Below are 26,852 nucleotides of genomic sequence, written 5' to 3' on the forward strand. Positions count from 1 at the left end.
TAACCACAAAACGACTACATCTTTAAAAAATACCTGAATATATTTGAATATTATTTGGTCAAAAATTTGCATCGATATATCAGATAGATTTTACGATTTCTCCCTCGCACTTTCACTATCTAAAGGTATGCTTGTATGCTGTAGACTAAGAGATAATTTATTTTTTGTCGCAACCAATTGTAAATAAATAATAAACGCCCTCATACAAAATTTTCTTTTTAATAGGTGTCATGGATACGGCATAGGGATTTGCATCTGCTTACTGTATCTGAAAGCACTTACACTTCGGATCAGCGTTTTACTTCCATTTACAATAAGCAAACTGGAGATTGGTCCTTACAGGTACGACACTTAGTTTTAAGTAAAGATATATATACCCAATATTTATATGCATTGGGGGTGGTAATTAATGTTCAAGCTCGACATTATTTATATTCCTAATCGCGAGGACGAGTTCGTGTTGTCCCAGACACTAAACTAAATGACCGCAACATTATTCATTTCGATAGTCTGTCCGATTTTTGAGTATGGAACACCTATTTGCAGTCCACAATACGTTGTTCACTCGGACAGCATTGAATAGGTCCAAAAAACTTCTTACTGTTCGCCTAGCGGAGCCTGCGTTGGGATGCAACCCTTATATCAACTCCCTCCAGTTGTACACTTTTAATTAATTTACCTTCCCTAGCTAACCGTAGAACGATGGATTTGTTAGCTTATTCGTGGTGAAGTTGATAGTCCCGATTTGGTTAGTCGGCTAAACACATTTGTTCCAAGTAGATTCACTATAAACTACGTACCTCTAAATTTAAATCATCTTAAAGAGTAATATATTCTGACAATAATTGACATCATCATATTGTCTTTAATCTTGACTCTCTGCTGCTCTGAAAGCAATCAATTCTAAATATTTTAACTTATGATTGGATCTTACTATTAAATATAATTATTTTATTTAATATTTATTTCCTCGCATATATGCTTTTGTAGGCGTGGCAAAAAGTTAACACTACTTTGAAATTAAATTAAATTATGAAAAAATATCCAGTGGCAACACAGGTCAACAAACTTGCGGTGCGTCTATGTCTCTAGAATCTGTATGCTGAATCTCAACCTTCTAGCTATAATAGTTCCTGAGATCTTGACGTTCATACGGTCATACGGACATGGCCAGATCGACTCGGCTATTGATCCTGATCAATAATATATATACTTTATATAGTCAGAAACGCTTCCTTACTCTACAAGTTATGTGTATAATAACATCAATAGCTTTCATTATATTTTGCGGTAAAACTGATATTATTATTATTAGCTGTTTTAGATACATTAAAAGACGAGATTTTTGTAGCGAACGATATGTTTTTATTGGTTTTAGCGGACGAGATTTTGAGAGTATTAGAAAGAGCGCAAGAAAGAGGAACTTAGATAACGAAAAATAATAGCACAGCTGAGGTGCCGCAGAGCTAAAAGTTGCCATATTTACAAAGTATTAATTTTAGGAATTGCAGTGATATTTCTAAAAAAGCTTCAATAATATTTGCATATTTTCTAACCCCATGGTTATTTAACACCAGCAATGCCAAGCGACCGCTCAGGTCGAGAATCAGATTAAAAAAAATTATTTTCGATTAACCATGTGGTCCCTCTCTAAAGATGTACTACGGAAAGTTTTATAGCGTTAACGGAAATGCAAGTTCGCCTACAAAACTACAAAACATCACTGTCCGCTTTGGAAAGTCATATCACTCGACATTTGTTAAAAATTTCCGTAATGAACCTTGTTAGTGTTTTTTAGATTCCGGTTAGGTTTTCCTTTCGTAGAGTAAAAGGGTATGTTCGATTCGTTGAAAAGTATGTAACAAAGGGAAGGATGCGTTTCCGACCATATAAAGTATTTGTATTCATGATTAGGATCAACAGCCTTGTCGATCTGGACATTATCATTATAAAATATATAAATAATATCAATTATATTAATATATTTTGACACTCCCACTCTAACGCCCACAAACAGCACAAAACTGCCACGCTCACAATTTTAAACAATTTACGGATATTTTTTTCAAAATTTAATTAGTCTTGTAAATTTCTATCGATTTGCCTTTTTGCCACGCCCATTCTAACGTCCTTAATCCGCCGCAAACTGCCACGCCACCAATTATTATCTTTAGTTTAGCCAAAGACACTAAAATAGTGTAACGCCATACGATTTTTTGGCACGCGATTTTTGGCCGTGGCTCTAGAGGTGGCTCTAGGCTCTCTCGAGTTTTTGTTCAAGAGCGAGAGAGCGGAGAGCGCTACAGCAAACAGCTCTTTTCTACGCATACAGTGATATCAGACAACTGTATGTGTGCACACGTATGCTCATGCATTGTAAATTTGACAAAATATGCCCTTCACCTTAGAAGTTCGTTGACTTTAAATCTATATTATTTTTTATCAATTGGCACCATGCGAAAAATGATTGTTTTGCATTGCCTTAACGTTATTACTATTTAAATAAAGCTTAGAAATAGTAATAGCCGAATCTATGTATGTGAAATATAAAGTACATTACAGCTACTTTCAACTCAAAGCTATGGAACCGTCGAGAAGAAAGGCTCAACAATCTTAAGTCATAGCGACTTTCATCTTAAGGCTACACGAGTTTTGAATTTATGCCTTATAAAGTAACAAGTAATAATAAAGTTACAATCTTACTTATAAAGTATCAAGTATCAATTTCCTTAGCCCTGACTGCGGTAATCCGAAACAATTTCCTAACGAGAAATGTACTTTTATCTGGCCTCATTTTCATTACGCTAGTAGACCCCATAAAACCAAATTTTTATGATTCTTTGAACATATTATCGAGAAAGTCACGCGGCTATTTACCTGCATCCAAAACCATAGCTCATCCTCCTTTTCTGACTTCACCATTGCGGTCTGCAGTCTGTGAAGGCTCCTTAATTCGAGAACCAATCAGGTGGATTCCAAGAGTATACACCCCCTGTAGATGTCAAACTCGCTGTGTATAGAAATTGATCCCCTTATGTTGCTCTTATAATATAATATATATAATATAATTTCGTTCGATCTTGATCGGGGTATCACGACAACCGTTCCAATTTGTTGTGAGTACTCAAACCATTTACTGTGAAATATTTTAATAACGAACTAAAAACATATAACTTCAAATAAAACATACATAAATTTAAAATAATTATAAACAGTTAAAAATGGAATCATTAGTGGCTTGTGATTTGTGCAGCCAATGGCATCGAAATTATTGGTTTGATTCTCATGGAAGAGGATAAGGAAATATCTAACCCCCCACCCCCCAGAAAAAAAAATCGGCATTAATGAATTGTAATCCTCGCAATTATACATTAAATGAACTAAAAGCTCTGTGCGTGCAAAAAAAAACTTAAAAGTAGCGGCACAAAAATCGAATTGATTAAAAGACTTGAATATATTAAATTTGAGTATGGCCGCGTATTGAAAAAATAAAACAGCAATGAAAAAAATCAACGCCACAGAACAAACCAGTAAATTGGACAAGGATGCAAACAACTACAACGGATAAGAAGAAAGTAGCGAAAACGAGACAGCAAGAGGCAGCGACAACGACGGCGACCCGTTGACGGCGACGTTTGCACATACATACAAAGGAATGCAAGAAACAGAAGGTTCGCGAAAAGTAACGGGATCTTGTAAAATGAATGTCAACAACAAAAATGAGATCGAGCAATGTTCTGAGAGGCAGATGGTGAGCGCCAGCAACAATGAGTCCAACAAATGTTTCGCGATCCCGATGGCTAGCAACAATGATCCTGAGATGCAAATGGCTGGCAACAATAAGCAGGAACAATGTTTTGAAAACCAAATGATGCGCAACAAAGTAACTACGCAAGGCGGCGATGTTCAAAGACTGGAAAATGAGTTGAAAATATTGAAGCTGCAAAATGAGATCGACCAATCAAAAAATCAATCGACACAGACTCTTTCGAAATTTTAAAGGAGATCGTTAATGGCGGAAACAATTTCAATGTTTGGCTATCTCAACTTTTGAAGGTCCAGAAAAATTTTAAGGTCGGTGACAAAATGATGCGTGCGCTGATTCACTACAAAGTTAAGGGCGATTATGAAATATGGCTGTATTAAAGCACAAGCGCTACCATGGAGACAGCGGATAAAATGTTAAGCCACCTGGAGAAAAGGTTCGTAATGTCCAAAGAGTCAAAGTGTGGCAGAAGCTACAGAACTGCGTCTAGATCAAAGGTGAGGAGTTCTCCAAGTACTACAATGAGAAGTGGCAGCTGGCAGATAATTTAGAACTGGCAGAAGATGAATTTTTGGAATATGTCATTGACGACACGATGTCAATCTACGCAATCTGGCTAAGTCGCGTTCGTTCCAGACCGGATTGTAGCTTTTGGATGCATTCCGAAATGTTGAGTTGGGCTACGTTCGTAAGCCCAAGTTACCAGAAGACCGTAGAGCAGGAGATTATTAGAAGCCACGAGCTAATGCAGAGTGCTACAATTGCCACAGTCGGGACCACCTGGCCAGAGAGTGCCGCAAGCCTAAGAGACAATATGGGGCTTGTTACGCATGTGGCTTGCAAGGACATGTGGCTAAAAAGTCCGACCAATACAAGAAATCGAAGGACGGAGACAACGATTATGTAAGTTATATTGAATTAACATTTTGTACAAAGAATAATATGCTGAACCCCATTTTCATAGAATGTCTCATAGATTCTGGCAGCCCGATAAGTATTATTAAAAAACGTTTTATACCAAGTCAAATAAAAATGGAAATACCTCTTTAAGTTACGTTGGATTAAATTTAAGTAAATTATAAATACATGGAAGCGTAAAATGTTCAGTTAAGTTCTCAAATAAAGATACTCCTATGTTACTATATGTCGTGGATGATAAATCTATGGGATATGCTATGTTATTGGGAAGGGATTTTTTAACAAGAGTAAAGGTAAAAATTGTAATTGAAAATGAACATGAAAAAATATCTGAAATTAAAAAAGATTCGATAGTTGAAGAAAATCAAAATAAAAATAAAGAATTTAAAAGTCATTATGAGACAAACGCAGACGAACAAAATAATTTTAAAAAACAACTATTATTAATAGATTACTATGATAATGAAAAGGTATATGAGATAGGTTCACAATTAAATTTTAAACGAAGATGCGAATTTATAAATGTTATTGCAGAATATTACATTAAACCAAAAAGACCGAGTGAACCGAATATAAAATGTGAAATGAAGCCAAGGTTAGAAGAAGACGAGCCCTTTAGTTTTTCGCCAAGGCGCCAGGCATATGTAGAGAATGAAAAATTACAAGAAATCCTTGATGATTATTTAAAAGATGGTATTATACGACAAAGTGAGTCTGAGTATTGCTCGCCAATTGTATTGGTAAAAAAGAAATTGGGTGGCATTCGGATGCGCATAGATAGGAAACTAAATAGGATCACGGTGAAAGTTAGATACCCGATGCCATTATTTTCATTCATTAGATACCCTAGAAAACAAAGTTGTGTTCTCGAAGTTAGACCTGAAAAATTGATACTTCCATGTTTATATGGACGAAGAATCTATAAAGTATACATCATTTACCACGCCACTAGGAAAGTATGAGTTCACAAGAATGACTTTTGGGCCGACAAATGCTCCGTCTGTTTTTTAAAGGTTCGTCAACAAAGTATTTGACGACATGATTAGGGAAGAGAAAGTGATAGTTAGTGATTATAGTGATTATCTCGATGACATAATGGTAGCGATTATCATAGTATATGAGCGATTAGTTAAAAACAAATTAGAGCTGCGAATCGATAAATGAATGTTTTTCCAATGTGAGTTGATATATTTAGGATATATAATATCAGAAAAGTGTATTAAAGCAGATGACGACGGTGTGAAAGCAACTGAAACTTTTCCCGTGCCACAAAAAGTTCATGATGTTCAAAGTTTTTTGGGGATGTGCTGTTAAAAACGCCCACAGAATTGCATTGCGATGCTAGTTCGATGGGTTTCGGATCAATCCTTTTGCAAAGGAAAGCAGATGGTAAGCTACATCCAATTTTTTACTTCTCAAAAAGGACAACGGATACAGAATCAAGGTATCATAGTTTTGAACTGGAAACACAGGCAGTAATATATGCATTAAAAAGGTTCAGAGTGTACCTACAAGGAACTGAGTTCAAAATAGTAACAGACTGTAATTCCATCACAATGACGTTGAACAAAAAAGAGTTGAACCCAAGAATAGCAAGATGTGCCTTGGAATTACAGAATTATTTATATAAACTAGAACATAGATCAGGAACTAGAATGAAACACGTTGATGCTCTTAGTAGATGTAATGCGATTTTGGTAATAGAGGAAAATACGTTCGAGGAAAATTTAGTTATATGCCAAAACAGAGACGAGAAGTTGAGAAAGATTAAAGAAATGCTATGTAAAGAAGAAAGCGAATTATATGAAATGCGAAATGGTGTGATTTACAAAAAAGTAAAAGATAACTTATTGTTCCATGTCCCGGAAGCTATGGAAGAACACGTATTGTATAAATACCACAATGAGTTAGGCCATGTAGGGAAAGACAAAGTTACGGAAATGGTCGGTAAAAGTTATTGGTTTCCAAATGTTAGAAGTAAAGCAGATGAACATGTTAAGAACTGCCTAAAATGTATAGCATTTCAGGGAAGAAATGGTTAGCAAGAAGGAACTATTAATATTGTACCAAAGTGAAATACACCATTTGAAGTCATACATATAGATCACTATTGTCCGGTAAATCAAAAGAATTCTACCAAAAAACATGTATTAGTAATTGTTGATGGATGCACAAAGTTTGTGAGATTGTATCCAGCGAAATCCACAAACTCAAAAGAAGCAATGGAAGCCTTTAGTGATAATTTTAGAGAGTATTGTTTCACGACCTGTTCCAGACAGAGGGACATGTTTTACATCAGATATGTTCGAAGAATTTTTGGAATCAAGAAACATTAAGCACGTCAAAATGGCAACAGGCTCACCACAAGCAAATGGACAAGTTGAGCGAAAAAATAGAGTCCTAGGACCCATGATAAGTAAGCTCGTAGATGTAGAAAAGAACGTACAGTGGCACAAAGTTTTGGAAGAAGTAGAGTATGCAATGAATAATACAAAGTTCAGAAGCATAAATGAACACCCAAGTATAATGCTGTTTGGAGTGAATCAAAAAGGAAAAATGCTAGCTTGCTTAAAAGATAATGTATTGGAGTCAAGGATAGAAAGAAAAGAAATTAATTTAGAGAAAATTATAAAAAATGAAGAAGTTTCGCAGGAAAAAGTACAGAACTATAACAAGAAATATGTTGACGCTAAACGATTAAAAGCAAATAAATACAAATTAGGAGACTACGTTGTGGTCAAGCATTTTGATTCAACAGTTGGAGCGTCTAGGATATTAATATCCAAATATAAAGGCCCCTATGGAATCGCCAAAGTACTAGATAATGATAGGTATTGTATCAAAGATGTGGAATGTTTTCAGTTGACACAAAAACCAAACGATGGAATATGGGCGGCTCATAATATTAAACCATGGCTTCGAGAAAAGAATTCGGTGTCAAATAATAAAAATACAGATAAGTAAAATGATAAAGAAAAACAAAAGTCTAAAGTAAATGTAAAAAAGAAAACCAAACAAAATGTAACAAATACTGAAATAAGTAACGAAAATGAAACAAATGTAATGATTACAAGTAGAGCGGCGAGGACCGGGAGATCCTAATTATCAGGATGGCCGAGCTGTAGTAGTAGTAGTAGTAGTAGTAGTAATTGTATATAAGTATAGTAGTATAAGCCCCATTGCATTATTAGAATGTGAGAATTAATTATAAGAGTCGCGAATGTAAATAGTATATACACACGTGCTGAATAAATGTAGAGTCAGTCGTCGTTGAGCTGTCACGGAGAGCACACTAAAATTGATAATAATTTTACTTCGTTTATTATTGGATACTCTTTATTTTTTAATATTTTAAGATTAAATATTTCTATTCTTGTTAATTGTAAACTGATTTGAAAATCTTAAATATATTCAAGGAAGATACTTAAAGAATATCTAATAATAAAAAGCCGAATTTTATGTAATGATTGTTAAACGATGCTATATGTACAACTTAACGAAAGCGAAGGACAAAAAGGGGCTTCTTAATTGCAGAACGAAAAGCAGAATGCTAAGCCAAAGGTGATGGTAGCTTTTCACTGGGTGTTAGCGTGGCAAAACAATGTATTTTCGACGATTTGGAAGCCATAGTTAACTTCTCCGACTTTCAGATACCCGTTACTAATCTAGTAGAAATGCAAATGGTGAATAAAATTTGAAAAATTTAAAAGTTGTTTAGGTAGGTAGGCTTATAGACGTAAGAGTGGGCGGTTGTAGGGCGTTAGAGTGGGCTTGGCAAAAAGATTTTTTGCAAATCTGTATAAATTTACAAGACTAATAAAAATGTGAAAAAATATCAACACGTTTTTCAACAGTGTGGGCGTGGCAGTTTTGTGCGGTTTGTGGGCGTTAGAGTGGGCGTGGCAACATGGGCCAACAAGCGAGAGCTGCGTCTTTGGTATAGAAGATAAGAAGAAAACGAATTGCGTACAAATCACCAAACGACCAATTTTTTTTTTTTACTTTTTATAAAATAATTAATAGTAATATGACTGAACGTTTTTCTAGTATATAATAATATAATGATTACATGTGCACATAATGTCGCAATGTAAACAATGTAGAGCGGAACGCAAAAAATTGGCTTTGCCTTTCGTAAGACTCCGAAAGCTAAAAATATTCGCGTTTAATATTCAGTACACTATTATTTTATTGATCAATGTAAAAATTACAAAACTGGTAAAATGGAAAATATTTTTATTGAAATTACTACGATCAAAAATTGTATAGTTGATATAGAAAGATTCCATTTGCGAAAAACTGAGAATAAAGAACTGAGATAAAATAATGAATATTGAAAAAGTCACGTAAGTTTTTATAGTATGTCCAAAATAACAAATATTTGTTTCTTGTATACCAAAAAAAAAAAAAAAAAAAAAAAATAACATGACATAGATCAAATTAATAAAAAAAAATCAAATTAATAAAAATTAATTAAAAAAATAATGTTAAAAAGGAAATGAAAAGTAACGCGAATTTAGTAAATCCTTTTCAAAGGCAGGATAAAATTAATTCAATATTGACATAAACAAAAATAACGTTGACAACAGCTTCGAGTAACAGTTATTTGCTTCTGAACACAAGTCCTGTAAAAACTATTTTACAATATATCAAACCAAAAAGACAAGATTTTATAAAACACGAAAATCAATACAAAAACATTCTCGTTATTGTCTTAACACTACGACAATTAAAAATGTGAAATCAAGGAAATAACTTCGTCACAGAGACAAAAACGAAAGACCGGGTCTCGCAGCCGCCTAAAAATGTTTTTTGTAAATATGACAACTTTGGAGACACATGTGATGTGCCTCGCATTTCCTTGTTTCTCTCTTTTTTTTTTTTTTGGGTGTAGTTATTTAAAATTGTCCTTCGCGGACAATCATTAAATTTGAGGACTAAACTTAACGGTAGAGAATTAATGGATTACATAATTTGTTGCGAAAACTTTACAATAACTGTCGATATTGTATGTATCATCATGTATGTATATAATTTAATTTTAATGTGCGTGTCTAATCCCAGAGGGGTCCAAAGGGTGGGATCGGTGCAGCCTCCTGGTGCGTTGACTGGAGTCCAGCAGGTTTTGTGCCAGGTTGTTTGGGTGGTCTTGAAGCCTCTGCATGTACTGCCTGCTGCTTTTCTTAATCTCATCCTTCACCCAGGGGAAGCTGAGGACCTCGTGGATAGTGGCATTATCGTGGAAAGGGTGAGCGTTGGTGACGGTGCGGAGCGTTTTGTTTTCGAAGGTCTGGATAATGTTGATGTTACATTTCGATGCAGTGCCCCACAGTTGAAAGCCATACGTCCAGATTGGCCTTGATCGCTTTGTAGATAAGGAGCTTAGTTAGCTTAGCTTAGATCGTCTGCCCATCAGCCAGTAGAATTCACGGACTCGGTTCTCCGCCTGTTTCCGCTTCTTTAGCAGGTGTGGTCTCCATGTAAGTCTCCTGTCCAGTGTAAAGCCAAGATAATTTGGATTGGCTACCTCTGGGATTGGGGACCCGTTGAGACTGACTGGAGGGCAAGTGCCGCGCCGAGTTGCGAAGGTGGTGGCGGTTGACTTGTCGCTGTTTACCGATATATTCCATCTCTTGTGCCACGTGTTCAGTAGATCTAGTTGCTCCTGCATAGTCTGGGAGGCCTCTGCTGGGGTATCTGCTGTTGTTAGGAACGCAGTATCATCGGCGTAAGTGGCTGCCATAATGTACTGGCTCGGTATCACCGGCAGGTCGGCCGTATACGCATTGTAGAGGAGCGGACCGAGAACGCTTCCTTGGGGAACTCCTGCACGGGCTTCTTTGACGCCTGAGCGCGCTTCTCCACACCTGTCGGCGAACCTTCTGCCCTCCAAGAACGACTTCAAGAACTAGAAATATGGCTGGGGCAGGCCGTTTTTGAGCTTCAGGAGGAGGCCAGGGTGCCAAACACGATCAAAGGCTTGCTTAATGTCCAGCATTACTGCTAGACAGTATTTCTTATTCTCAAAGGCGTCCAGGATATATTGCGCTACTCGGTGGCCTTGCTCTGGTGTCCCGTGGCGGCGCCTAAAGCCAAACTGGTTATCAGGGATCAGACCAGCCTCCTCAATCACCGGCAATACTCTGCACAAAAATACTCTTTCGAGTATCTTGGAGAGTACTGGCAGTAAGCTGCTGTTTCTCTTAAGCAAGAACTTAACATACTTCTCGGAGCTATTCCCTGATTATCCTCGCTTCTTTCGGACGGAAGACCTTTGTGATGAATTTCCTTCAAAAATCACCTTGCCAATAAACTCGTTGAAAATGTCCGTCTCCGTGAGCTAATACACGATAAATATAGGAAATCCTTGCCATATATTTATTTTACGTGGGTCGTGAAGTTCGAATAGAGACCTGAAATTGCTATTGACCCCTATTTCCGCTCCTACGTGGATGTTGCTCGTTGAAATCGCGTCTTAACCCAGCCTACCTATGAGCCCTTCGGTGCGACTGTATATATATTAGAGATCCCAAACATGATTAGATTACCCTTTTGTATTGTGAAGGAGACTGTTATCCGTTACTGCTCCATAATTTCAAGGACACTAGGCAAATGTTCAAAACGTTATAAATTTATGTTTACTTAAACCTACACCTTCAGCAACACCTACTCCATGTGCATACGCTCAGAACGGGTACAACTAAGGTTGGGTCTCGTTATGGAGTCTGCGTGTTCCTGATCCTGTTCGAATTCCGACTTCTGGTTAACGTTATTAAATGACCCTTTTGGGCAGCTGCCAAAATTCCAGATGTATCCACTACCTAGCAACGTGGTTAAGATTAATGTAGCTCGAGCTTTGCTGTCATACGGTTAAGGTATCCGCCAGTTGGGCGCAAGCCTGTCGTATGAATACTATAAGCGAAATAATGCGCAACGCTCTTTGATCAGTGTTTTTGCAATGTTCACAATCGTAGACAATAGACCAGCATACTTGCATTACTTCCTAAGCTTTCACAAAGAATCGCACTCTTTTCGTAGCTAATTCTTGCTGATCGTGATTTCGCTGCGTTTTGTCGCATTCGCGGATTCGCCTACCGTCTGTTAACAAAGTACTAAAATTTTAACCAAGCCATTTTACTTTCAAAATCCGTTTGATTCCCACGGTCTCCTACAACCACTGTCTAATTAGTAGTTCTTAACGTCGCGAATTGGACAGAAAATAATTTGACGAATATCTTTCGTATGATACGTTCCAACTTGTTATCCTAGCATAACAGGAATCCTCCAACATATAACAGGAATTCCTCAACCTTTTTCGCACTCTAGACTTAAGAAAGGGGGGACAAAATTTCGCATTTATATTTTTCAGAAATTTACTTTGCGCTAAATTCCGGCGAAAAACATCCTGGTTAACTTTGTACTCAACGGGTCTAGACCGCAGATTAGAAGTGGCGGCATTCTGATCGTCAACTCTTTATTTATTACTTCTCAGTTTATCCCGAAATACCGCTAACTGGTCCGATTTATTTAAATTCCATGCAGGTTCTTTAAGTACTGATTAGTTTTTTAACGACCGAAACTGCGATCCGTGAACAACCATATTAAATCCGAACACGGGGGAACATTGCAAGAATTAATTTTTTAATTAATTGCCTGTATGTGGTGATCCCATTCGGTGTGTTCTGTTTTCAAATACGCTCGAATAGCTGCTATAATTGACCTATTAACGCGTTCTGCCACATTGGATTGCGGCGAATAAACGGACGAATTCATATGACATACCACATATGTAATTAAAAAAGGGTGAAGCTCACACGCTCTGAGCCTGTGAGCCATTATCACCATTATTCGGGAACTCCAAACATAAATCTCATTCATTCTGCAAAAAATCCTGCAACGCTTTTGAAGTAAACTTATTCAAAGGGCACAACCAATGATACTTTGAGAAAATATCTACTATTAATAATCCAACATGTCCTTGCTTAGTCCAAGTAAAAGGCCCTAATATGTCAACGTACATCCGTTAGAAAGGACGCTCCGATTCCGCTGCCTGACCCATCGTTTTACAGATCTCACAACTACTAATATATTCGCGTACTTGGCGAACCATTCTATTTATTATTATTTTGATTCCATAATTTGTATGGAAGAAGTTGATTCATTCAACTAAAAAACAAGAGAGAATGCGATAGTCGAGTTCCCGACTATCAGATACCCGATACTCAGCTAGTGGGAAAGCGAACGCCAAATTTCACAATTTTTCCGTGATATCGATAGATATTAGGGAATAAAATGAGAATAAATTTTAAATTGTTTGAAAGTGTGGGCGTGACTGGTTCGGGGCCTATAGGGCGTTATAGTGGCAAAAAGTTTTTTTGCAAGTCGATAGAAATTTACAATTAAAATGTGAAAAATGATCGAAAAATGATTAAAAAAATGGCAGTTTTCTGCGCTTTGTGTTCCTGCTTTTATAGTTCCTGAGATCTCTACGTTCATACGGACAGAAGGACTGTCGAACAGATGGAAATGGCAACTCGGCCATTGATGCTGATCCTGAATATATATACTTTATACAGTCGGAAACGCTTCCTTCTGAATGTTACATACTTGTCAACGAATCTAGTATACCCTTTAACTTTAATCTTACGGGTTTTACAGGCTCCTCAACGAATCTAGTATACCCTTCTAATCTACGGGTAACGGGTATAATTTGTCGTAACTATAGGATGATAAGAGATATATTTTACAAGATAATTATAACACACTAGCCCACAGTCATTAGTTCGTCTTCATAAAACAAACCTTGAATAGGATTACTCCGAGAAGAAAGTAAAATACAATAAAAAACTAGCCTCACATTCAAATCCTCTTGCAAGAAAACTTATTCGAGTATGCAGCCAAAGCCGCCTGCACCGGAACGACCAACCAGCCCAGCGTTAAATTTGTTAGGCCACACAGCACGAATCATTTCATAAAATGATATTTAGTTAGTTCAGAATAAGATTTGAAAACTTATTGTTAGTCTCTTAAGTATGAGGGAAGATTCAATAAATAAGCAAAACATGGAAAGGGTTACTCCTAGTCTTCTAGTTCATACATAATTGTAGGCCCTGTAGAGTTAACTTTAAAAATTTCTGTAGTCCATTTAAATTCATATCCCTTCATAAATACTCCCTTGTATTTACTTATTCTAATGAACAATTTACGAAAGAATCTACTGAAAATTTATGTTTTGGGAATATTTTATATTATATAATTATATATATTATATACTTATTTTAAAATTACATTTTCATTTTCAGCACACACATCCACAGGCTTCATTTTAATATTTCGATGATAAGAATTATTGTATTCATCTAGGAGAAATTTGAAATATTTCCACATACAATTTTTTAGAGTTCGACTAAAGGGTTCTCTAACGACCTAATACCGCCCAAAATAGCAACGCGCACATTTCTGAACCATTTTTCGCCATTTTTTCATAATATAATTAGTCTGGTAAATTTCTATCGATTTGCCAAAAACTTTTAGCCACGCCTACTCTAGCCCTAAAGCCGTCAAACCGGTCACGCCCACACTGTTGAACAATTTTTAAATTCTTTCTCATTCTATATATTCTCACTAATATCTATCGATATTTCAGAAAAATAATGAAATTTCGATTTCGCATTCACACTAGCTGTCTAACGGCAAACACACTAGAATTCTAGTGTCTTTGGTAACGGGTATCTGATAGTCGGGGATATCGACTATAGCATTCTCTCTTGTTTAGAGTTCAATTGAAGCGTTCATATATAGAAGCCTTTAGGTGTGTGTAAGTACGGTAATGATTTATATGACATTGTTTTCTGAATTCCCTAAAAGTAGAATTAAAAAATTCTTTTCCTTGATCTGACTACATTTACTCTTTCTAAAAACAGTTTCCATTGCCTGTACTACATCTGGGGCAGACTTTGTCTTAACCGCTTCGACGAACGCATACGTTGAAAACGGGCAATTACGGTCAGTAAATATCTATATCATTTATTTTCTTTACTAAATGGAATCATTTCAACTGAATTGCCATGTATCATTTATTCCCTTTTGAACGAATTCACAGCGTTTAAAGTTTTACCGAGCAGGCTTATGAATTTCATAGACAACTTGTTGTTTTCTCATCATCAGGATTTGATTTGTTTAAGTTAAATCTATTTGCACATCTTTGTCATGGAACCCATTAAATCAGACAGTTGAATATCTGACTTTTGTAAGGATGCACACTTAGGAATTATATGTTTGGGATAATGATAAATATCTTCTTGTCGTAATATGGAATACCAGCTCAAAAATGTTATATAAAAGATACCCAATCTTAATAAAGATCTCCAGGACTCACAATCGAACTCAATTTTGCTACAAAATTGTACAAAAACGTAGTTCTTATGTGACTTCCTAAATCTAAAATTACACTTTATTGAAGGCATGCAAGGATGCTTAATATTAGTATCTGACATAAGAAGTCATACTGGTCAAGCTTCAGCTGTATATATTCCTTATATGAGAGCAGTGCATCCATTCGTCTTCATCAAATCCAACGTAATTATTTTTACTTTGCTGCATGCAAATCATGGCCGAGTAGTATTTTACAGCTGACTCCTCCGGTGATCGCCGTCTGCTGCACGGCTAAAAGCCGTCGGCAAAACACACGACGATAAAATATAAGAAATTTGAGTAGGCATTTTGTCTTTATACGCCAATAAAACAAAAATGTATACAGAAAAATATATCTAAGAAATAAATAAATTTTTTTTTTTTTTTTTTTTGTAAAATTTATTAACCTGCTACCTATGTGGCAGCTTGACCAGAACAAATAATTATAATAGTCTCGATGGGAGATCATGTGGGTGGAATCTTCTTTTTTCGGGTGATGGATAAGCCTTCTCGCCAGGGTGTTGGGGTGGGAACCTTGTCGCCCCATATAACTTTCCGCGTGGGTCCTCAATACATCGCCCATCTCTGGAATATTAAGATCTCTTTCTATATCTATGGTTCTCATGTACCAGGGGGAGTTACATAGTGATCTAACTACTTTACTTTGAGCAACTCTTAAATAAATAAAATAAATACAGCATATGGAAATTTTAAAAAAAAATGTATTGAATTTTCAATAAATGCCAAACTAGTTTGATACCAAATTATTGTTGCGAAGTGTTCGTGAATAAAAATTTTTATCTCAGAAATAAATAAAAATAAATACAGCAAAAAAAAAGAGAACCAAAAGCTTTTATTGAATGCAAATTTAATTTAATATTAAGTTCTTGTTGTGAATAACCATAGATGCGGAAAACATAATTATCTACAGACTCTTGATTGAATTTGGCACCAACAATTTTTTTTTACACTGACTAATGTACAGAAATACCCGGAACATCTCCTCAGACGAAGAAGTCTTAGAACTCGCCCATAAAAGGGTGGCAGAAAATATCAGTTCGAAAATCCATCAACCAGTAAGGTAGCAACAATGCAGGCAGAACAAATTGCGAACTGCAATGCATTGTCGTTAGAATGGGCGTGGCAAAAAGGCAAATCGATAGAAATTTACAAGACTAATTAAATTTTGAAAAAAATATCCGTAAATTGTTTAAAATTGTGAGCGTGGCAGTTTTGTGCTGTTTGTGGGCGTTAGAGTGGGAGTGTCAAAATATATTAATATAATTGATATTATTTATATATTTTATAATGATAATGTCCAGATCGACAAGGCTGTTGATCCTAATCATGAATACAAATACTTTATATGGTCGGAAACGCATCCTTCCCTTTGTTACATACTTTTCAACGAATCGAACATACCCTTTTACTCTACGAATCCTATCTAGATATCCTATCCGGAATCTAAAAACACTAACAAGGTTCATTACGGAAATTTTTAACAAATGTCGAGTGATATGACTTTCCAAAGCAACTCAACTAATAACTGTTAAGACGTTCTAAGATGTTAGTAGTAGGTATAGTATAGTCGGTATGGTAGGCTTTCCGGATGGTTCTTTCTGATCAGCAGTTCAATGACAACGATGATGCTTTGGTTGGCACACCCAGAAAGAAGGAGCTTTCAGGATTTTAAACAATTAGAGTGTATTCTAGTGTGTATTAAACGAACTGAAATACGGGAAGATGACAAAAATTAAACTGTACAGACGTAACTATGACAAGTGATCCGGCGATCACCGGAAGAATCCGCTGTAAAATTCTCCAATAATGCTTCTTAAGTCGGAAACTGTGTCTTCTCTCTGAGCTAGTCGGTGCCTTTCGTAGCGAGCAGAACGAAGATATACAGTTCGTTACAAGTTACTTCTATTTCTGCAGGGGTTATTATGTCATCAACGTATGGTATAGCCACACATTTGCTGGTAAGATCCCAGAAGATATCGGTTACATAAAGTTGACTGACGGAAAGGTACACGCTGAAACTGAAATTGTCCTTGGCGAGTGACGAACGATGGACATTTACAACAATTCCGAATTTCTACGTGAAAGAAAGATGAAGTCGATGGAACTGAAAACCCTGCATTTTGTATTGTGTCGGGTTGATCCTCGATAAAGGTAGGGGATGGCTTATAATGGCTTTAACTACAGCCCTTCGCCTATATTCGATACCCAAGCGATTTGACTAGAAAAAGTGATTTGGTAGGTTCTGACTCGGATGTTTCGATGATAGATTTAAGCCAATAGTCGCTGTTTTTGTCTATAATGCAACGTTAGGAATATGAAAATCTGCGGGGCCGAGATTGTAGCGGCATATCTTTGTTCATAATTAAATGTATTTTACCGGATTGTAGGATATTACAATACTGTAGACTGTTTCTTTAGCTTTATTACTTGCTTTTGGTTTAATGTCTGCAGCTACGATTTCGTAATCCTTTATATTAATTTTGAGAATTAGGATATGTTTTCAGCTTCTGATCTAAGAGGTTTTGGAACTTTTACTCCTTTACTATTTCCTGTAACTTGATCTTGCTTGTAATACACTTTACCAAGCACCATTTCTTCGTCCAGTAGATTCTCTCACGAAAAACTTCGTTACAAATTCTGTACCGTCTATTGGGAGTTTATGCTTAAAAGATCTTGACGGTTTGATTTAGTTTTTGTCCCATTTACCAAGCTTATTAAGTTTCTTGTAAGTAGTGTAAAATTATTTAATTATATCCCGTATTAAAAAAAGCAATGTACTTTTTATACCCGTTACTAGGAGAGTAGAAGGGTGTACAAGATTCGTTGAAAAGTAAATAACAGGCAGAAGGAAGCTTTTCCGACCATGTATTCAAAAGCCGAGTTGATTTGACCCGGTCCGGCTGTCCGTATGAACGGCGAGATCTCATGAACTCTTAAAGCTAGAATGTTGAGATTAATCAGACATATTCTAGGGACATAAGCGCAGCGCAAGTTTGTTCACTCATGTTGCCACGCCCACTATGACGCCCACAAATTTTTGACACGCTCACACTTTTTGTATACATTATCATCATTTTATAAGTCTTGTAAATTTCTATCGATTTGCAACACCCACACTTTTGAGAAATGTTTATATTTTCCATCGTTTGCCTTGCCAATTTTTATCGGCCCACTTTAACGTCCTACAACCGCCCAAACCTTCCACACCCACATTTAAACCATTTCTCGAATTTTTTTCTTAATTGTTTTAGTCTTGTGAATTTCTATCGATTTGTCAAAAAACTTTTTGCCACACCAACTTTAACGCCCTAAAGCAACCGAAACGGTCACGCCCACACATTGAGCAATTTTTAAATTTTTTCTCATTTTATTCCCCAATATCTATTGAGATCCCAGAAAAATTATGAAATATCGCGTTCGCATTCACTTTGAGTAACGGGTATGTCTTGTTATCTCTATTGTTTGTTTGTATTGGCTCCTATCTTGTAACATTATTAGTGAAATAGATCATTTGCGTAAAATCTGCTAAGTTCTGGATTGTACAATTTGTAATTCTTATAATGTTATGTCCTGATATTACAATGAATTACATTTAATACAAGATTGGTTAATAACCATTTCTGGTAAATTCCAGGCAATCAGAATATTCGGTGCTATGTGACTGATTTCAAAGTTTTTGTGAGTTTTCGTGTATTTCAAAATTCAAAATTGCAATGTGTTGATTCTTGTTTGATTAATCCATCTATTGTATACTGAATTATTCAAAATATAGAACTTATCAAATATTTGCTCCGTTTGAATGTAATTATGTTCATCTAGGTAAGGAATAACTTGAAAAATCTGAACTTTAGTGACTTCGCTTGGAACATGGGAAATAGTAAAAATTTCATTCGTGTCTTTTTTAAGTTGTTCAAGTAATCATGTTTTTAATTAACTGCAATATCTTTTACATATTTTGTAAACTGCTCCAAATTTTGATATTTAATCGCCATTCGTTGGTTCTTATCTTTGTGGAAATCTTTCGGTTCTTCTAGTATGTTTTCGAACGTTAAATAGTGATATTCATATTTTGTCGGAATTTCCATTGTTCCTGTTTGGAATATAAAGTATCCGTTCCTTGCACTGAGTGGGTTTATTCAAAGACACTAGAATAACTAGATGCCTAATGGCCATACATTGGTTTGGCACTATGCAGCCACTTTTTTGGTGAAGGCCAAATTTGCTCTCTTTCCGCTCGCTTACGCTGGGAGCGTAAGAAATCTAAAAATAGAATTTTCTTGCTTGTGTGAGTAAAAACAAGAGACGAGAACGCGTATATGTGTGCGTGTCGTGCCGAAATCAATTCTGATCGAAGAAACGAATTTACATATTTGCAGTTGTGGCCAATTTCGTAGCAATATGATGATGGCGCGCTATTCTTCCCACCCAAAAGTGCGCGCTTTTTAAAAATATCAAATTGGAAAAGACCAAAAAAAAAAAAAATGTAACTGAAAGCTGAATATAATGCGCATTTTCATTAATAAAAATGGTTCATTTACATACATCATATTAAGTCAAATGACTTAATAAGTATACTAAATAATTAAAGCAAATACAATGAAAATTATTATAACTACTGTAATTTGAAACATAAATTTTCCAAAAAGAAGACATTACATTGAGAAATAAATATTTCATAAAAATAATAATTATTTTTTTAATTTCATAAAAAAATAATAATTTTATTAATAAATAATAAAAATAATAATATTTCATAATAATAATTCATAAAAAATAATAATACGTAGTAGAAAATAAAAATTTATAAAATAAATAAAAATATTAAAACTGTTTATTGCAAAAGTCATATCTGGAGGCACGAAGTGCGGACACAACCACTCAACAATCACTGCTATATTAATTTTTCTCACGTCGCAAGCTGAATACCCTAATGACAAGTATTCTAATATAAAGTCATTTTCGAAATTTATTTTGTGATATTATGATTCGGCTATTACTATTTCTAAGCTTTATTTAAATAGTTATAACGTTAAGGCAATGCAAAACAAGAATTTTTCGCATGGTGCCAATTGATAAAAAATAATATAGATTTAAAGTCAACGAACTTCTAAGGTGAAGTGCATATTTTGTCAAATTTACAATGCATGAGCATACGTGTGCACACATACAGTTGTCTGATATCACTGTATGCGTAGAAAAGAGCTGTTTGCTGTAGCGCTCTCCGCTCTTTCTCTCTCGAACAAAAACTCGAGAGAGCCTGGAGCCTCCTCCTCCACCTCTAGAGCCAAGGCCAAAAAATCGCGTGCCAAAAAATCGTATGGCGTTACGCATCTTGTTATTCTAGTGTCTTTGCTTTATTTCTATACTATTGCCTTGGACCATGGTGAGATGAGGTATCATACAGACAAGTAATATTGGAAGTATGTGATGTTGTTAAGCTTTCTTCCGTTGTTCTGGAATTATCGTATGTACTCTTACTAATTTTCTTTTGTTTTTGTAATTTGGATTTATTTTGCAGCCAACACGAAATATAGGCAAACTCCAGTTGTAAAGAGCGAACTAACCAATGTATTTAGGAAAACCGGAAGAATTAAAGAGCGAGACGATAAGCACTTTGCGAAAACGAACCGCGGTAGAAAGATCATAACCTTGGTTCGTTTTTTTTCAAAGTGCTTATCGTCTAACTCTTCAATTATTCCTGTTTTCGATATGTTTACGACCTCCGATCTTTACCAATTCTGCAAAGCTATGCACATTAAGGGTAAATCCTTACCAATCTTTACTTTTCTCCTCAACTAGTGATTCAGATTTCGAATAGATGACAATGCATGAAAGCCATGCATATTTGGTTTCCTGTGGGATAGAAATTTATCATATATATATATATATATATATATATATATATATATATTTTTTTTTTTATTTTTATATATATTTTTATATATATATTTTTCTCTTACTTTGAATAACTCCGGAGTTGTTTCGGATATCAATTTCGTATTTTTATGTTTCGTTTTCGGTATATTACAGATTTCACATTCTTTAATGATATTCTGGATTTGTTTTTGACTATCTGGTAAATAGTATTCTTCATGAAACCAGCTAATAGTTTTTTTCTACTCCTGGATGTAAAACTTCTTTATGCCTTTTTAGTAGCCTTTAGTCTTTAAATACGACATATCCGCTACATAATTTTCTTTGCCTGAAAGATATTTAATCAAATTTGTTCAATTTTTCACCTTTGTAATTTCATATTTGTTATCAAAACTTTTAACCCTTCAAAGGACTTAACATAACCTTTACATTTGGTATCAAGTACTGCGCCTTTTTTCAGTTTAAGGTTCATAGGTTTAACTACGTTGGCAAAGTTAGGAATGAACTTGAGATAGAGCGCACATAATCCCAAAATTGATTTAATTTGTTTTGGTGTCTTGGGTAACGGGAAATTTATGCCGGTTGTGGTTACAATATGTCCCGAAAATTCTGTTTCCTTCTTCATGAACTCACATTTGTCTAGCTGTAACTTTAAATTACCATCCTTGAGTTTGAAAAGAACATTCTTAGGGACAGAATATGTTCCTCGAATGAAGTGGAGCATATTATAATGTCGTTTAAGTACACTAGGCAATCTTTGTATATTAAATATTCCAAAATATTGTTCATACATCTTTGGAATGTGGCAGGGAAATTTTTTAAGACTAAAGGAATATATTCGTAATGCCCATGTTTAGTTGAAAAAGCTGTTTCGCTTTCGCTGTAATTTTGGTGAAAACTGAATTTGGTGAAAGGCTTTAGCTAAATCAATTGTTGTAAAATATTGGGCATTGTCCAGTTTATCCAATATTTCATCCATTCTAGGAATGGGGGAACTTGTCGTTAACTGTAATTTCATTGAGATTCCTACCATTCCAAGTTTTTTTTCCCAGACTGATCTGTCTTTTTGAGGATCACCCAAATAGGAGAACAATAAGATGACTTTGATTTACGAATTATACCTTGTTCTAACATTTCCTTAATTTGTTTTGGGGGCCTGATCTGATTCAGAGTACTCTCGCTCGGGACTATCCGGTCGATTGCCTTCGTTGTCATCTGGGTTGTTATTTCTTGATCGATCACCTTATACTGGTTCAATGTCGATATCGATTGAAAATTGCCAAAATCTTCATGCCCAAATAAATTTGTGAAAACGACGTCTCGGCTTTTAATTAAGGTTTGGGTTTCCGCATCATATAGCCTGTAAGCTTTGGCATCACTGCAGTATCCAACGAAAACACATTTCTTGGATTTCGAGCTAAACTTACTCTTGGATTGTTTGTTTAGCTAGTATACAAATTAACCAAATTTCTGCATATGCCTTACGATTGGGATGCGATTGTTCCATAGCTTGAAAGGAGATTCTCCGCATAGTCTTCTTGAGGGACATCTGTTTATTACGTAGATCGCGGTGCTGACTGCTTCCGCCCAATAACTCGCAGGAAGTGCAGCCTGTATCATCAGGCAGAGAGACATTTCTACAAGTGTCCGGTTCTTAGGTTCGGCTGTACCGCTTTGTTGAAGGGTATATTCTACAGAATACTCGTGCCTTATTCCTTGAGTTGAAGATAATTATACCCGTTACTCGTAGAATATAAGGGTATACTAGATTGGTTGAAAAGTATTTAACAGGCAGAAGCAAGCGTATATATATTCCTGATCAGGATCAATAGCCGAATCGATCTAGCCATGTCCGTCTGTCCGTATGAACATTGAGATTTCAGGACAAAGACGCAGTGTAAGTTTGTTGACCCATGTTGCCACGCCCACGCTAACGCCCAAAAACGGCCACGCCTACACTTTTAAAATTGTTTCAAATTTTTTCTAATTTTATTTCCCAATATCTATCGATATCCCAGAGAAATGATGAAATTTCGCGTTCACATTTACACTAGCTGAGTAACGGGTATCTGATAGTCGGGGAACTTGAATATAGCATTCTCTCTTGATTTTAAACTCATTATTAGTGTATTCCGTTATCTGGCCTGATTATTTTTAGCTTCTTTCCGCTTCGCCGTTCGACGTAGTTCTTGAATTACCTCTCTCTCTTAGGTTTACTCCAGCTCCTTGAACTTTGCCTTTTTTGAAAAGGTCTTTCAAATCCGACTCATTTCATAGGCAAAACGCTTATGCCATTCTCTGATGCTGTTTCGCTTACTTACAGCGTGCTGGCTGCTTTCGTGTGATTCTTTGATTTGGTAGAAGTCCAATTTACGGGTAGCCGTAAAAACAATTTCTCTTCCCTCCCCATCAGATTTATCCTTCTTGAAGATTACGTTGAAGCCGTGATCGCAAATTTTTGAGACCGATAACAGATTGGTCCTTAAATCCGGTACGTAGAGAGCGTTTTACAGGCTGGCGCTGAACTTGTTGCTTGTGGAGAACTGCACAGTTCCATATCCTTTTATTTCGGTGGCCTCGTCATTTGTCAGTCTGAGCTTTGAGCATTCCTCAGGCTCCAGGATATCAAACATATTCTGCTCTAAGCACATGTGTGACGTGGCTCCAAAGTTTAGACACCACTCAGCTGAACGGTGCCCGACTTTTCCGCAGCAACAGTTCGGTTTTTTTGGGATTGCACTTCTTATGCACCATTAATGCGTCAGGCGTTGACTCGTTTGGATTTCCGTTTCATGCTTCGCACTCGTCTAATAACTTTATTTTAAAAGCCTCCGTTGAGATTAAGTTTTCTTGAGTTTCAATTGCGATTCGAACATGATGGTTAACAAACCGTCAATATTCATGAGATCAACTTCCTTTATTTTGACTCTTAGATCGGAAAACTTATCTATGTGACTTCTCATATCACCGCCTGCATTCATTTTCAGTGGAATAAGGGATTACAACAGTGCATTTCAGTGGTATGTGCTATGCAGCTTTTCATTTCATCATTTGCTGTCTCGCAGTTTTTAGTATGCCTTGGTTCCGATGCTGACATGGCCCAAATGAGATCGGACTTAGCCCTGCGTCTCCGCTTAACCACTGTTGAAAGTTATCTGCGGGTTTTAAAAGAGTCCCGTTGACATATTTCGACGAATCGTTTTGTTTTATCAATAACGCATGCATTTGTATTTTCCATGTGTCAAACTTTTCTTTGCCCAAGGGCTCTATGCGTTTAGTAGCAATACTCGATTTCTTTGCAATTAGTTATGCCACATTAAAAAGATTCTACACAAGCAACGAAAAAGTTTCTTTTCTCTGCCTGTTTTTTCTGTGGCCAATAAGACACCTTATTTTGGTCCCCAGAAGTCTCAGACTAGTACATGCATATGTGTGTCGTCAATTTCGCCACAAATAGAAATCTTTCATGTAAACTCACAGGTGCTTACTATTCTTGTTCTAACTATTTTCTGGCGCTGTGGAAGCGTGCTGGGCCCATAACCTGTTGTGCATTTGCGCTGAGTAATAGTTTTATTTAAGGATTAAGGTGATTGCGGTTTAACACATATTCTTCGGTACTGAAAAAGAACTTATATCGGGTTATACCATATGTGGGTTAAAGACCGACGTAAATTATTATATTTGTCGGGAATTTACTTGGTCTATAAGATTTATTGTTAATTATAAGTCTCTCTGTGTATTCGCTATGGAAACAAATGATGATAAAAAGTAATGAGAAGAGAGAGAGCGCGTGTATGAGAGTTTCTGTATAAGAGCGCTGTGGGGAAAGATAGCGAACATCCCTGCTGAGCGTGGCGCAATGTGAGGTGAGGAGGAAGAAGAAACAAGAAGAGGAAAGACAGTTCGAATTCGCCTCCGAACAGAACAGAAGTGACCATTGCGACACGCTGCGCGACAGTGAAACAGATTATCAAACATGAACGACGCTATTGAAAATCTATCTCCGACATATTTAACAATTATTTAATAATAAATTCCCTTCTATCCCATTTTTTCTCATTAATGTTTTTACCCGTTACTCGTTTATAAATGATCTCTTTCCTAATGGTTAGCCGCCTATCTGAAGTCTTCCGTTCCGTTACTCCAGTGACGGTAGCTCGTTCTTCCTTATCTCTCCTACAGTTGATAGCGGCCCTTCAGCTGTAAACTCTGCCTTGAAATGAGTGGGTCCTCATGTGAAAATAGATTATGTTTACGACACAAGTCGGAGCTGTGATTTATTAGGCGTTTTATTTCGAGTGCGCTTGATTCAGAATTAAAACTAGGAGTTGACAATTTGTGAAATAAGCTTACTCTCCCAACAATGCATCGCGCCATCAAGGCAAGTCAACAAGCCGACACAGCATTCCTTACAGCGTGATGCGACTATCCAAATAAGAAGTGTAAGCTTTCCGCTGCCGAACATTCTTTGCGCGGAGCGCTGTACCCAATTCTGGCGCGACAGCATATCTATGTAATGTTACTTAGTTGCTATGGAGCCTCGGTTGTTAACTTATATATTCTTGATCAGGATCAAGAGCCGAGTAGATCTAGCCATGTCCATACGTCCGCATGAACGTCGAGATCTCAAATACTATAAAAGCTAGAAGATTGATATTCAGTATACAGATTCTAGAGATATGGATGCAGCGCCAGTTTATTGCCCCACTCTTACGCCTACAAACCGACCAAAACTGCCGAGCCCAAACGTTTCCCAAACGTTTTAATAATTGGTCATAGTCAAACTATTGTAAATTTCTATCGATTTACCAAAAAACTTTTAGCCAGGCACACTTTAACGTCAACAAGTTATTGAGCCATTTTGGCAGTAATACTAGGCAAAAGTTAGCAAAATAATTACAGAATTTCAAAATACTTGCTTCAAATATGATTATTATTATTAAGTGGGTTTGTAGGTGTCGGAACTATTGTACTACCCCTTCATGACCTAAAGATCCCCCTGAAGTCCAATGCACTGTATAAAAGCCAGAATTTTATTGGGGTTCAGGGCTGCAATTGTTTCCCGTGGGACTACATACATTCCTAGGAGTCTGTTCCTCCTGATGGAAAGCGCCGTGCAGTCACATATAATATGTGCAGAGCTCCCCTCCTCCATGCAACAGAAGCGACAGAGTTCACTGTCTGCAATGCCAATCTTATGCAAATGACTGCGAAGTCGGCAGTGCCTCGTAAGAAGGCCAGTCAAAATGCGCACGGTGTTTTTCCCGTGTGTCATTAAGGTCTTAAATCTTTTGTGGTTATAATCGCGAAGGAGAATCTTAGACTGCCTAAGTCCTGGTAGGTGTTCCCAGAAGGACAGACGTTTTCCTTCCTCTATTGGCTTAAGTAAGCCCAGTACTCTGTGGTGACCAACACCACAGAATGGTTCGGGCCCAATTAGAGGGTTCTCTGCCCCTTTCCTGGCTAGGTTGTCCGCTAGCTCATTTCCCTGGATGTTGTTGTGTCCCGGCACCCACCTTATTGTGAGTTTGTTGACAGGTCCCAGTTTGTCTAGGGCTGTCCTCACTTCATTTACTAGCTTAGATGTTATCTTTGCTTTGCTGAGCGCCTTTATGGCTGCTTGACTATCAGACAGTATAGCAATGTCCTTGCCACGATAGTTCCTTTGCAGATTGAACTCCGCACAGCGTCCAATAGCACAGACTTCAGCTTGAAAAATGCTGGTGTATCTGCCCATTGATTTGTGGTATTTTAACCTGGGGCCTACAACCCCCAGCCTACTTCCCTCGTCGGTGAGGGATCCTTCTGTATACCACTTTATTGTTTGTGGTTTCATAGGGTGTACTTTCCCCAGGGTTGT

The 26,852-nt window shown here is 36.6% G+C and overlaps 1 protein-coding gene and 1 long non-coding RNA gene across 8 annotated transcripts in view; both read left to right on the forward strand.

Moving 5' to 3' along the window:
* Positions 1-26,852, forward strand: part of LOC27206935 (neurotrimin) — an 85,620-nt gene that overhangs the window by 8,982 nt on the left and 49,786 nt on the right. For 6 of the 7 annotated variants that reach the window (XM_039292764.2, XM_039292765.2, XM_039292766.2 and 3 more), the window contains exon 3: positions 226-342. In XM_039292764.2, coding sequence (XP_039148698.1) covers positions 226-342 — 117 coding nt within the window. Of the gene's footprint in view, positions 1-219; positions 343-14,607; positions 14,690-26,852 lie in introns of those variants that run through there. The other variant, XM_039292769.2, reaches the window with a different exon arrangement.
* Positions 2,421-9,905, forward strand: LOC120284471. The gene is made up of 2 exons (XR_005543747.2): positions 2,421-4,669; positions 4,731-9,905. It is a non-coding gene; the product is annotated as an uncharacterized LOC120284471 (long non-coding RNA).

The sequence above is a fragment of the Drosophila simulans genome, chromosome 2R (assembly GCF_016746395.2).
Source record: "Drosophila simulans strain w501 chromosome 2R, Prin_Dsim_3.1, whole genome shotgun sequence".
Lineage (NCBI taxonomy): Eukaryota > Metazoa > Arthropoda > Insecta > Diptera > Drosophilidae > Drosophila > Drosophila simulans.